Source organism: Nannobrachium achirus, assembly GCF_963921795.1.
Source record: "Nannobrachium achirus genome assembly, chromosome: 16".
Taxonomy (NCBI): Eukaryota; Metazoa; Chordata; class Actinopteri; order Myctophiformes; family Myctophidae; genus Nannobrachium; species Nannobrachium achirus.
The window spans coordinates 46,165,425-46,180,424 of NC_137823.1; the positions used below are offsets into that span (position 1 = coordinate 46,165,425).

At 44.7% G+C, this 15,000-nt stretch overlaps 1 protein-coding gene across 1 annotated transcript in view; it reads left to right on the forward strand.

Annotated features, from left to right (window-relative positions):
• The window catches only part of eva1aa (eva-1 homolog A, regulator of programmed cell death a), a gene marked incomplete at both ends in the record, with an annotated part of 122,329 nt that overhangs the window by 41,038 nt on the left and 66,291 nt on the right, over nucleotides 1-15,000 (forward strand). Inside the window, one exon of the mRNA XM_080744318.1 lies at nucleotides 12,881-13,024. Coding sequence (XP_080600444.1) covers nucleotides 12,881-13,024 — 144 coding nt within the window. The remainder of the gene's footprint in view (nucleotides 1-12,880; nucleotides 13,025-15,000) is intronic.

Below are 15,000 nucleotides of genomic sequence, written 5' to 3' on the forward strand. Positions count from 1 at the left end.
ACACGCTGGTGTTTGATGTGGCAGCAGTGTCACTGTGAGCAGGAAGTGAGGGTGTCTTGAGTGACAGCTCGGATGACCCCTGTTAATTATCTCTAAATGCTGTTTCCCAGCCCTGCCCTCCTCCTTCGCTTCAAGGTGTTTCACTCTGTGTGTGTGTGTGTGTGTGTGTGTGTGTGTGTGTGTGTGTGTGTGTGTGTGTGTGTGTGTGTGTGTGTGTGTGTGTGTGTGTGTGTGTGTGTGTGTATGCGCGCGCGTTCGTGTGCGTGTGCGCGCGCGTTCGTGTGTGTGTGTGTGCGTGCATACATAGTTATATAGTACAGAACACACACACACCCACACACACACACACCGATCTACAAGCTCACAACGTGCCGTGCTGTGGCTCGTTGAACTGTTCAAGGAGCTTGAGTATCAATAATATCAATAATATACTGTACGTACATGCTTTTCGGTTGGTTCATTAGCGTCAGGTGCGGATATAAGTTATAACCGATTCAGGTGTGTGCACATAGGAATCAGAACCCTGTGTGCACATTCATATGCACATATGAATGTGTGCGTGCGTGCAGTGCGTGCGTGTGTGTGTCCATGTGGAGGCCTATTTTGAGTGAGTACTCTGAGTGCTTCCGTTTCTTCTTCATAGCGGTATAGTTGTTGTTGATTTATGAAGCCATATTTCCATGGGCCAACAACAGCAGGTCATAGTAATCTCCTGGCCTACCCCCAGTAAAGGAACAGAGGTGTGGCTGCGCTGTTCAGCTCAACACCTGTGACCACACACACACACCTCCCAAAACACCTGCCCAGGTGCTGTGTCTGTGTCTGTCCACAGAGAGAGAGATTACAGTGGAACAGCACTAGGGATTTGCTTGTACACTAGTAGTTTGTTTTTAATCTGCCCCTGCACAAAAAAATAATGCTGTTCAACATCTATTTTTGTCCAAAGTCCTCCGATGAAATTATTTTACATTCTACAAAGATTTAGTAGCCTAAGAAATGCTTGGTTCTTGGTGCATGGTTGAAATTTTTTTGAGCGCTTGGCCTGGTGGAAACTGTAAAATAAGCTTGTTTCAGTAGCAGTAGAAGGTTGCTGTCCCCATGTACATTTCAAATAAAGTCTATTCCCGTGGTTCTCAAAGTGGATTCCACGGACTCTGTGGGTTCCTTTAGGGGGTCTAAATTAACCCATACCAGTCTGTAACTCTGACAGTGTACGTCAGAGTTAAGGGGAGACCTTGAAATTTGAAAGTTTGAGAAACACTGGTCTATTCTATTCTATGCTCTTCTATATGGGCTGATAGTAGCAGCAGGAATTAACACACTCACTCACACACGCACGCACGCACGCACGCATGCACGCACGCACGCACGCGAGACTTCTTTGATCTCTCCTCGTACTTGGGGTGGGGTTAGACAGGTCTTGGCGGCGACCAAGGATCCTCAAAGCGAAGGATTGGGGTGGGGGGTGCACAGGAGGACCCGGGCCAAGTTCGGCGCTCTTCTCTCATCTGCCCCATTACCGTCATCACGCACACCTCCTGACATCTAAATAGCCCTCTGCGCTTTACATGCAGCTCCCAGACTCTTTGTGTGTGTGTGTGTGTGTGTTTTTTCTTTTTTTTTGTCATGACGGCCATGTGACCGTGTGCTTTCACTTGACAAGCCTGATGTGAACTTCAAGCTTCGATCATGAGCCAGCAATTTCTTACTTAAGTAAAAGTAGCAGTAAGACTCCCTAATTGGGAGATAAGCGACCGTCAGGTCGCATACACAAACTTTAGAAGGCAGTGGTAGCGAATCAGGAGGGAATATGGGAAATGGCATAGATCCATGTTGATGACATGACTTGAGAGATACTGTGTACCGCTTTGCGTGATTTTAGGACAACATCTGTAGGAGCAGTGTCCAAAAATCGTCCTGATGGTGGCGCTAAATGGGACAGATCCACGTCGCTGCAGGAAGCCTGGGAGTCTGGGACAGCTGTTGGACTTGAGTCCAACAGCTGTCCCAGGCTTCCTAAATTGATTGCCTTTCTTAAATTGATTTAAAGGTGCTTCATTGTAAAGCTCAATTTATATTATTAAGTTGTATGGCCATGTTGCTGGCCGAAACGTACAGATTTTTTGCCTCAAAATATGCTGCAGCGATTCCATATTTTCCATTGCGTCTTTCAGTTAAAAACGTGTTATATCTGGCGAACTACAATACATCTATGAGAGTATTACAGTATATACATTGACCATTGATGTATCTGAACGCCCCCTCACCCCACCAAAGACTTTGTTTATGCACACAAGCAGAAATCCAACTGTGTTTTGAAGCACGGATTGCACAGTGTAGACAAAGCAGTTTAGGTGTGTTTACTCTGCAGCGAAAGAGTAGGTCTCTTCCTGTGCTTATCTTAATGATAGGCTGGTCTAGCCGGGGGCCTCTGCACTCCAGGAGCATTAGGCAATGTGGGATAATTTGCAATCAGCTGGGACTTGTGTTAAAGGGCTGGATATACTCTGTTAAGCACAGCGTTGCGCACCTAAATTAGCAGATCAACAGGTTTAGATGGGCTATTTTTGGTGTGACACTTTAACTACTTGAACCCTGTATACAGTACTTTGTTTGACGGGGGTCCCCCCAGGCCTTTCTTTTTCCCCTCTACATCAGGGGTCTTCAACGTTTTCAGGTCAAGGACCCCTTAGTTGAGAGAGAGATGTAGCATGGACCCCCACAACCTTTTCATAGATTCCACATGGTTTCATCGTTTGACAGCACAATCATCAGTGTATTTTGGATTCATTTCAATTTGTGTTTTCAGATATTTAACCACTTGAACTGTCAATACTTAAAAAACTTGAAATTTCACTCTGTACTAGTCTGCTCTTTAAGCTCTTTGCTAAAGTAAAGCGCAAGGCTTTGTGACCTTGTAGATCTGATATTTTTGGCTTAAGTTCTGAGAATATGGACGCTAGGGTTCAAGAGGTTAATAATATAAAAAAAGGAGGGGACCCCCTGTTGAAAACCCCATGCTCTACATCAAATGGCGTTCTCTTGAAAATAGCAGATCTACAAAGCTTGTCGATCTTCTACTTTCGCAGAACGTTTGCCTATTACGACATGCCCAGAATAGGGACGTTGCTAGTATAGGTTTTATGTGGGCTAAGGGCATCTCATATAGGGAATGAGGGACATTTTCACCAAGGCTAACTGTAGCTTCCTAACTGGGTAAATAAGTGTGCTTTCTGATGCTTTCTGACATCAAATAATTGTTGACAATTTGCATCGTGGCTTGAATGCCAGCAGTGAGAGGGGGTGCAATTGATCTGATTGAACTCCGAGCACGTACAAATGGCAGGCATGGGCGGGTGGCATTATGGAATGTAATATAGCGTGGATGTTTGGAAACATGGGAGGGATTTATACGGGCCATTCATCAGATGATGACACACAGTCCTGGATCCAAAGGGATTGTTTTCACACAGGTTTCCCCTGACCCACTGAATGAACCTCATATCAACTTACAGTAAACCCACCCACATTAAGAGCCATGTATGTACTGTATGCATGCATGTACAGTGTGTGTGTGTGTGTGTGTGTGTGTGTGTGTGTGTGTGTGTGTGTGTGTGTGTGTGTGTGTGCGTGTGCGTGTGCGTGTGCGTGTGCGTGTGTGTGTGCGTGTGTGTGTGTGTGTGTGTGTGTGTTTTACTTAGAGGCTAAAACTGATTGCTGGAGTAAAATGACCAAAAGACTAGTGTGATTCCCTAAAGGAGGCAAAAAGTATTGTGCTGTGTCTGCTTTAATTGGCAGCTGCCACATCAGTTTACAATTTAGGCACTTACAATAAGCAAGGTAATACATCAATACAATAAGCAGGGTAATACATCAATACAGCATCATCAATACATCAAATGCATAGAAATATCAATCTAGACAAAAAAAGACCGAGCACCTAATCAGTAAAAAGCTTTATATAAAACGTAAACAATTCTATCTACCGTAGCTTTCAACATGTGGCGGAGATGCCGTTACTTATACCCATTGTGAGTGACATGCCTATTGTATCATGAAAACGTATTCCATGATTTTCTATTCTTCATGCACCAATAATATTTGTGTCCCAGTATGTTTCTCCCTTATGTGGACATAAATAAGTGGCGCTCTTGACTTCAGGAGTCTCGTATCACATCCACCGATGATGTGGCGTGCGCAGGTCATTTCGCCACACTCACAGCAGGTTGTGAAAGCCTGACACTTCTTCTATTTATATAAACAGCTATAATCCCTTAACAATAACCCTGGTCTCCATTATCAAATGATACTCGCCCTGATGACTCAGAGCATAAGGGAGGAGGCGGGCGGGGGGGACTCCAGATAGGGTTGTCTGCAGCCCATTGTCTACCTGGAGTTCCAGGAAAGGTGTGTGTGTGTGAGAGAGAGAGAGAGAGAGAGAGAGAGAGAGAGAGAGAGAGCGTGGGTGCATCCCTTGGAGGATTATTTGGAAGGTCTTTCTGGGAAGGTGTGTGTATATACTTGTGACTCGTGAGGGCCAATTGTCTGCACAAGTTTAGTAGAATTCTGGGAAATATAATTATTATATTGCGATGACACTTTTCCTGGTCCTCACAAGAGAAATTGTTGATTTATGGTTAAAACATATTTTTAGAGTTAGAGTACAATAATGAAAACATAAGTGTGTGTGTGTGTGTGTGTGTGTGTGTGTGTGTGTGTGTGTGTGTGTGTGTGTGCGTGTGCGTGTGTGTGTGTGCGTGTCTTCGTGCATGCGAGTATAAGCGTGCATATACTGTATATGAGCCAACTGGGAAGATTCAAATGGCCTGAGCTTTCGCATGATGTCTTCTTTCCATCTCACGCCAATCTAAACAACCAAGCCAGACAGCAACAGTGTGATAGTGTTGACAGACACATGACACTTTATTAATCCCCAGGGTGTCACAGCAGCACAGCATAAGAGTAAAGAAGCAAAAAGTGCATAGTTGACAATACATAGTAAGCACGAGTTGGCAATAAATCTAAAACACACACACACACACACACACACACACACACACACACACACACACACACATACACGCGCGCGCGCGCGTGCACACACACACACACACACACACACACACACACACACACACACACACACACACACTTTGTTAATTTAGAGTGCGCAAAGGTAACCATATTACATCTGTACACTCTGACTTACAAATGGAGAAGGCGGAGAATTTGACTGCATATGCATCTACACAGGCCATGTGCAGCAATGAGCTTACTTAAAGTGTGCTGAACCCCATCTCACCTATCCCAGGGATCTTCAACGTTTTCAGGCCAAGGACCCCGTAGTTGAGAAATAGATGAAGCAGGGACCCCCACAACCTTTTCATAGAATCCATATAATGTCATTGTTTGACAGCACAATCATCAGCGTATTTTGGATTCATGTAAATTGGTGTTTCAGATATTTAACGACTTGAACCGTCAATACTTAATAAACCTGACCTTTCACTCTGTAGTCTGCTCTTTTTCCCCTCTACACCAAAACTCTTTGCCGAAAATAGCCGATCTACAAGCTCACAACACCTCACGCTGCGAGGCGTTGTGAGCTTGTAGATCTGCTATTTTTGGCTAAAGTTATCAGAATTCAGACACTAGAGTTAAAGTGGTTAATATAAAAAAGGAGAAAAAAAGTTTCTATCACACAAAGATTTGGAGGACCCCCTGCAGTAACACTGAGGACCACCTAGGGGTCCCGGACCCCGGTTGAAGACCCTTGACCTATCCTATACAGTAGCACACTAGACACTACACTGACATCCATCTACCAATGACAACAAACATGACAACAAACAGACAACGAGTTGTCTCTTTATAGCAGTGGGGGGGGGGGGGGGGGGTGGTCAATGAGGCCTGAGGCCTCCGTGGAAACGAGGACACCCAAGCTAAAAGGCTCGCTATGGTAAAAACTGAAAACAAGCTTGAAGTCTCAGTAATATAACTCCCCAGAGGACGCAGTCCTCACTGTCCATGCAGAGTCCACTCCCTCCGTAGCAAAGGCCTCCTGTGCATCTTGACCTCTTAGCTCGCGTTCCCACCGTGATCGGCCTTCGCCAGGAGTCTTTCAGTCTGGAGGGCCGGGCGGGTGGATCTTTTTGGAGCTTGGGTTGGGTTGGGTTCAGGGGTGAGATGCCGGATCGATGTTCCCTTTCTTTTCAAGCTGCACGCACACGCGCCTCACATGCACATGCGTGCATGCCCGTGCACGCACGCCGTCAAGATATGTTGACGCGGCGGTCAATAACACTTCTTCAATCCCCTGCTTGCTTTGCATAACAATACTCGGCAGGCATGGCTCACCTGACACCTATACTGTACGTCAGGGTTCCCCAATTTGCGGCCCACGGGGGGCTACTGTCAGACACCCACCAACCCCAGTAATAATGGTGGTATAAGAGCAGCAACAACACTAGTATATCGTCGTTGTCAGGTGGAAACCTCGTATCTCCAAATTTGTATGTTCTTTCGCAAAGTAAAGCTCTGCTTCATCATTCAAGGCCGTCTCACAAAAGTAGTGAAAACAGCTGTTAGATCGGCTGTTTTCACTAGTTTAAATCATTTTTAAAATGATAAATGCAAAACGAACGGGTTTTGGACATAAAAGATTTTCACCCGACAACGACGATATCTGAACTGTCGCTAGAGTAGCGTAAGGTATTTTTTTTATAAACTAAATACATGAATTGAAACTAAAATAAAAACAACAAATTAACAATGTAACTAAATAAGAAATATAATTAGACAAAAACAAGTTTTCCATCATGTGTGTTGAACGGCAGGCCGCGTGCACAAATGGCATGTGCGTGCACGTGATGTGCACGTGACGTCATGAAACTAGAGTTCCTCTACTTCAAAAATCCAGATCACACCACTGGTTGGGTTGTGTTGGGCTGGGGGGGGGGGGGGGGTGGTTAAAGGTTAGAGATAGCAGGGTTTTTTCATGCCTGCTTCCTTCTCTGTGTGTGGATTGTCCCATGCTTGTCTGTCTCTGTTAAGTCCGCTAATGAGAGCCAGAGGAGGAATGCCCTTTTAAATTGCACAGACCCCTCTGCGCGTGCACATGTGTGTGAGTGTGTGCATGTGTGTGCCCGTGTGCTAGTGCGTTCCATCACGTCTTGCGTGTGTGTGAATGTATCTCTATCCTCCGGTCTATTGAAGTCTCCCTAGCTGTGTAACAGGGGTCTCCACCTTGCGGCACCCCTGGGCCCCCCTGCTCAGCTAATCACCCGGACATGGGAATCAAAGCTGCAGCTAATGGGGGCCATGTCTGTCTGTCTGTCAGTGGGCGTCCGTGTCGGAGGGGAAGGGTTTCGGCGTGGCACGTCAGCTCAGAACAAGCCCTCTGGGAAAAGGGACATGGAGCGGGGAAGACAGACCTGGTTACGTCACAGAATTTCTGAATGTACGCATGCTCACACACACCTTCTCCAGTGTTTTAACAACTTCATCCCTTTATACTTCGTTGTACAATGAATAGACAAACATTGACAATCTGTTCTGAGCTCTTATGCTACTTAAAGCAGATTAATGTTTTGCTTTTTTCCCCCTGTATATTAAGTTAATATAGATAAGATAACACCAATTTAGTTGTGTCTCAGAAAGGGTTATCATACCAAATTATAATCTACATATACAGAGCTTTTCAAAAATGCATGGTAACCTTTGCCACCTTTCGGATACCGACATCTCAAATGGCCCATGGACTAAATAGGGATGGCAGAGGCTTAACGTGGTTAAGGCCAATATGGTTGTGAGTTTGACAACACGACCAGATGTCTGTCAGAGAAACCCACCGGGAACCGTATAAACGCATACGCCGGTTTCACCATCCGTGACTGAAGTGCAGGAAGACAGGTGGGGGAACAGGCTAACCTTTGAGGTGTCGGGGTTCCTTATCGGGTTACAGTCCAGCGGGTTCCCACAGGACGCCACCTCGCCGCCGCACATCCCGATGTGGGAACTCTGAGCTCTGGGAAACATCCTCGCTGGACCGTGTCCAAAGGGATTGACGCTGATTCAGGTTCCCATTCCAGAGGAGTCTCCCATTTTTCTATATGCCTGACCCCCCAGCTCCACCGGGCGCGCCGAGTGTTGCGTCAACGTCAACGCTGGGAACACTCCCGTTTTAATCAACGAAGGGTGCTCCACTGCCAACGTCAACGTCGGACGCTCCGGTGACGGCGTCCAAACTCAAAAATCGCTGTCCACAACAGTCAAGTCATGTAAATTATCATAAAATGTAATTGCATTGCATATTTAAATGTATATACGTGCTTTTCTGCTGTTGGCTATCCATTCACATCATTCACAAGGGTGACTAGATGTCCCAAAAAAATCTAGCGTATTCTTTTATGTAATTACAGTGGTCTTCTTTGAGAAAATTATGTATAAAAACACAACATGCTATAATCATGACAAAAGAAAGTGGTCAGTCGTGCATTGTTGCTCTCTGCTGTTTGTGTGACAACATGAACATTCAGGTCGGTCACAAATAGTTGTATTTCTGTTTGAAAGTGATTTTCATGTTGTGTTGGAAATGGGATATTGAGAATGATAACTCACAGCCACTGCGCCTGCGGTGGAGCCAGTCGGACGTCAACGTGACAGTGTCAATGAAGCCGTCACGACGCAGAGCAACGCGACGCTCGCGGTGGAGCCCTGGCCTGATAGATCAATGGTTCTCAAAGTCTTGACCCCCATAACTCTGAGATGAGATGGATCCATCTGTACGCTCTCAGAATTACAGCCCTGTAAGGTCCATTTAGAACCCCCTCAAGGAACCCTGAAAGTCCCTCACACCCACTTTGGAGAGCCACTGCTATAGATAGATAGATACAGATACAGTAGATGCAGTTTGGCCACCAGTGTAAGTTTACAGTAATGGCCTCTGCTGTAATAATACGCTGCATACATACTGTACTGTGAGCCAACCTTATGTTGTTGACCAACATCAATCTGTCGTCCCTATTTCGGGCATGTATGCATACATACATAAGCAAAACTTTCATGCATTTTCATGCGTAACTACAGGCTCACAACAGGATGCGCCGCCTGGGGACCAGCTATTTCTGAACTTTCTTTTTATTTTTTTATTTTTTTTGAATAGGGCTTCAGTGGTCAATCCTGCAGAAATGCTCTGGACACTTCCAGCACGTTTTGATTGATTGATTGATTGATTGAAGACTTTATCAGAAGTTTACATAGGAAAAGGTACAGTTTCATGACAGTACAGTTCACTGGTACAAGGAGATCCTAGTAAGCTTTTTGGCTTATTTACACAGGAAACCTTTATGTATCTCATATAACATTGAATGACAGACAGATAGAACTCAGTACTATGCAGTAGATATCGCCAGAAAATAGAAAAAAAAGACTGTGCAAAAAATAATATATATATATATATATATATATATATACAGTAGATATTTGGATGTTGAAAGTGTGCTATACAGAGCGACCGGATTGGTCCATTTCACGTCCTAGCCGGGGCCATTTGACCCCTCGACCCCCATCACCATTCGTCGCGGCCCGTTGACATGTGAGTCGAGCCTTAACCGTCTCTCTCTTGTCATCTTCTCTGGGGTCCCTCTGGGGCCCACCAGGGCAGGGAGCAGGGGCAGACCAGTGTCCATTTTCAAAGGCTCTCCCCCCTACCCATCCTTGTGTTGTGTTTGGGGGGTTTTAAAGGGGGAACCTGTGGGGAAGGCCATAGGAGGTGTCCATGCGGAACCCCACAGGCTCATCAACATTCCCAGAAGGCTCTGTGTTGCTTCTCTACTCCACTGTTTCCCAAACACTGGGCTGAGACTAGGGATGGTCCGATCAGGTTTTTTGGAACCGATCACCGAGCACCGATCACAAAAGTTTGATCACCCGATACAGATCAATCACCGATCCGATCAAGTTATTATTTATATATTATTTATATTTTCTAAATGTTAATGTTTTAACTTTAATTAATTAATTCACTCATTCATTCATTTATATATTTGCCTTATAGTTATTTACCAGCATTACTATGTATTTATTATCGTAGCAGTAACTAATTATTCCTTCAGCACTGTGGAAATCAATACCCCAAAATGGCCTCAAGTGGGCATACTGAACGGCTGGTTGATCGGATGCACCGATCGGATCGGATCGGTGAATTTACCTTTTGATCTAAACCACCGATTATCGCCGATCACGCTTTGATCGGCCCGATCCGATCCATTGCCGATTGATCGGTAACATCTCTAGCTGAGACCCCCATTTTTATGGGTCCCTTAATTTTTGGTTTCCTCCATTTTTGTTTTAAATTGTTATTATTTCAAAACATTTTCCAAAAACATTCCCAAAAAGGCAAAACATTTCATGAATTAAAAATCTAATTCAATGTTTTTTTTTGCAGTAATTTCAAGAAGAATTCAAAGAAAAATCTTAAGAAATTCCATAAATTAGAAAACAAATGTTTAAGAAATAGTGAAAATAGCCGATCTACAAGCAACGCGGCACGAAGCGACACGTTGTGAACTTGTAGATCTGCTGTTTTCACTAGTTTGGGTCCCGGGCAAATGTCTAATCTCTGTTTTGGGTCACAGGCTAAAAAGTTTGGGAACCACTTCTCCACTCCATGTACCTGTAGATGAGCCACAAAAAAAGTGGACAGGCTTTCAACAAGCTGCTCTCCCAAAAAAGAAGCCACTGTATAATGCCAACAATAAGCTATATTTACATTACGTCTTGATTAGGCTTACTGGCACAATGAGCAAACTTGTCTCAATTGTAAACTCTTTTCTGCTCGAGGGAGAGTTTGTGTTTACGGCGATGGCTATAAAAATATATATAATTATTCCCTTCTTTCTTCATATTTTGGACCTTCTCTACGCCAGCCAGCTACAGAAGGTACACGACATTTCACAACAGCTGTCAAGTTTAAACACAAATTGCATTCCCATGTCTGCTTCTGTCGGTTTCCATGTGGACATGCACGCATACACAAACATGCACGCGCACGTGCACACTTACACAAACATGCACGCTCGCACGCACACACACACACACACACACACACACACACACACACACACACACACACACACACACACACACACACATACAGTGGAGGGGAGAGGAACAGAGAGGAGGGGAGCGGAGGAGAGTATCTGAAGCCGTTGACAGGCTTTTAGTGATGATGTATGAGAGCCCCATCTATCACTCCTTCTGCTGTCCATCCACACACACACACACACACACACACACACACACACACACACACACACACACACACACACACGTGCATGTGGACACATACATATACTGGAAGATGTAGACACACATATCCACACACACCAAGCATAATTGCGCTCATGTGTCCGTGCAGTGCCGCGCACGCACGCGCACACACACACACACACACACACGCACGCGCGCTGCGCGCACACACACACACACACACAGAGTGTTGGATCAGGTGTCTGTGCAACAATAGGGGGGGGCCCATGCTGCAGAGTGTGGATGAGGGGCTGGAATAGGGGCTCCACTCAAGTAGATGAGAAAACCCTTTGTGGGAAACAACATGTCTGAGATGTTTTCCTCCTCTCTCATGTCATGGAGTAGTGTGTGTGTGTGTGTGTGTGTGTGTGTGTGTGTGTGTGTGTGTGTGTGTGTGTGTGTGTGTGTGTGTGTGTGTGTGTGTGTGTGTGTGTGTGTGTGTGTGTGTGTGTGTGTGTGTGTGTGTGTGTGTGTGTGTGTGTGTGTGTGTGAGAGTGTGTGTGAGTGTGAGTGTGCGTGTGCGTGTGCGTGTGCGTGTGCGTGTGTCATGTGCTGCATGTCAAACAAACACCCAAGGGTAAAAGGACCAGATGTACACAATGTATGAAATAGATTATTTGTTTTAAGGTGATACAACATGAAATTTCACTTTTCCTATTTTAAAACCTTTTTTTGGGGTCCCACTAGCACCTTCTATCCTCACAAAGTCCCAGTTCAGGCCAAAGGTGGTACTGCAGCTGAAAATGCTCTGAGAGCCATTCAAAAATCAGAGTGGCTCTCTATTCAGGAGTGGTAATTTAGCCTCAAACCTTTTGAAAAACGTTTTTGGGACATAAACAATATGACATAAATACTTTTTAAATGCATGGTGTATCACCTTTAATGACGTACGTAGAAACAAATGTAAATATCCATATCATCCATCTGTCTGTCTGTCTATCCGTCCGTCCGTCCGTCCGTCCGTCCATTCTTCCATCCATCCATACATCAGAATCACATTACAGCTTTAAAGAAGTTTTTGTGTGCATTGTTCCCATGGTATCGTTATTTTCCATAGAAGATAGAAGGGGAAGAAGAAGAGAGGCGGAGGGGCAAGGGGGAAAGGAGCTCAAACAAGAAAAACTAAATACAAAATATCTACATATTTACATGGCACCTGAGATAGAAAAAACCTTTCAGGCCGTGACCCCCAAAATAATCATATTTGAACTGGGGATGCATACACCAAACGAATTTTCCAAAAGCAAAACTACGCCGCATCAAGGGGCTTATTAGGTAGGCTCTAAAAGTATGTCCTTGAGCGCAGGGTAATTATTTGGGGTTAAAACTGCATCCGGTTTGATAGTTCCGGCCAAAGTGTAGTCCTTTAAGGACTACAACATGACGTAGAGTGGTTTCCACTCCTGACCGGATCAAACCCCGAAATGTGAAGCGTTCCCAGGCTAGATGCCCACAGGTTGAGAACCACTGGCATTATCCACATAAAGTGTCACTGTTCCCTGTCATTCTTTTCATTGTTTTTTCTAACTCTCTCTCTCTCTCTGTATGTGTGTGTATGACTCTCTCCCAGACTGCCAGTCAGCCGTGGCTCTGCAGGTGATGACGTCTCGCTGCCAGGGGAAGAAGAGCTGCATGGTGAGGGCCTCCACCAAGGAGTTTGGGGACCCCTGCTACGCTGGCACCAGGAAGTACCTCAGTGTCATCTACACCTGTGGTGAGTCACTGCTTTGAACGAGCGCGCTCGTCCATTTATTCAAGTAGCGCACGGCCATGAACTAGCGGTCGTTCGTTCGTTCGTTCGTTCTTTTCCCTGTCTGAGCAGATGAGGGCTCAAATCTTGACCACAAATAATCAATAATGGTGGCGGGATCACTTTTCTGGTCGTTTTCTATGCCTGGATCTAGTTTCTCCATTCTATGCTCTAAACAACTGGTGCGAGCAGGGGACAAACTTTAGTCTTGTTCATTGCAATGACCGCACCCAGCCGTCTGTATGTTTTTTCACGACTGTTGGGAATATTGGGTGGCTTGTGACTATCAGGTCCAATATTTAGTTCAGTGACCATGGGGATAAATAATGGTTCAGAGGCTGTGTTCACGTTCACTCTCCCTTTGGAATGAATAGACTCCAACCTGCCTCCCGTCTCCTAAAAAGGTGTCAACCTATTTCACTCAGATACAGGAAGTAAACCAGAGATGGCGAGTCTCGCTATTTCCATCTTGGGTCACACACGCACGCACACACGCACATGCATGGCATGGCACACAGAGCTCCTGTACAGCTCACAGAAGGAAGGAGGAGGAGGAGTTTGGTCTCCTACCACTAGGGGGCGGTGTTCTCTCACCAATCAGCTTGAACAGGCCTTGACCACATGGCAGTTTTAGTGGTGCTATTCAGATGTAGTTATGAGCATAGTGGGGGCATGCTGTTGTGATCTGCTCTAATGAATAAGATGCCTTATGCCGCATATGCTCTGTAATAAGTGCTATGGTTACACTCATGTCAGAGATGTGCAAACCGTTCTCTATAATAATGAAGAGGAGGAGATGTGGGACCCACGGAAGGATGATGAGGATATCATTTTAGTGACTGCTGTTTTTCAAAGGATATAATAATATTATAATTAGGGCTGTCACGATTGTGACATTTTACTTTACGTATTTAATTGTGTTTCTGTCTGGAACATTATGAATATAAATTACATTTCTGTTTGGCTTTTAGGCTTCATGAACAAAGGTTGCACATGGCAGATATGACTAACAGCTTACATACATATTTCTTAACTTTATACTTGAATATAATCTATATATATAATCTTGAATATTTGACGAAGGATATTGTTATTAGTCTTCCAAACAGTCGAATACCTCCTCCTATGGTTTCAAACAACCAGGCAGTAAAGAGGGTGTGGATACGTTCAGCTCTCGCCTCTGATCTGAAATGAGCACGTTCAGTTTATCTCAAATACGTGCACTGCATTCCAACTATATTTAAAGTCCAATAATGTGTTTTGTATGTATTTCCTTTATGTCAGTGTAGCCAAATGTAACTACAGTAGGTGTGAAAAAAAGAAGCTTTTCCTTCACATCTTGAGAATTAAACAACACAAGAAACAAGCAATTATGCATCCTTACACATTCTACTGTTGTCCAGGTTCATTTCAAACAGTCAGAAACGTGTATGAAGTTCCCGACAACGGCGTCGGCGAGCCACAAATAATAAATCTCAGGAAGGAAGCAGCGGCCCATATAAAATTTGCCCTCATGCCACGATTGGCCCCTGGTTTATGCCGCGTGCGCGAGTGTGTGTGTGGAGCAAATCTTGTAAACCGCTGGACCGATCGGCACCAAACTGCCTATGCACACGGCCAGTAGGCCACAGACATACTCCCACTAGTACATCTTTGTTACATAAAGTTTTATACTTTTTGAATTCAACTTTAACTTCATTTTTTTGGTAGACAGGTAGCTTACAAAATACTGCCGGAAAAAGTCTGAATCGTTTTTGAGTGAAAGATCAAACATATTTTTCCAGAAGCCATGTGCATTTGACGTCATTATAGTACATTCACTGCCAGGTATTCATTCATTCATGCTTCTCTGCCACATTTTTTCAATGTTTTGATCTTATTTCGCGGCACCCATCGGGACGCACCATGCGAGCAGGATGTAAACAACGCGCACACACACA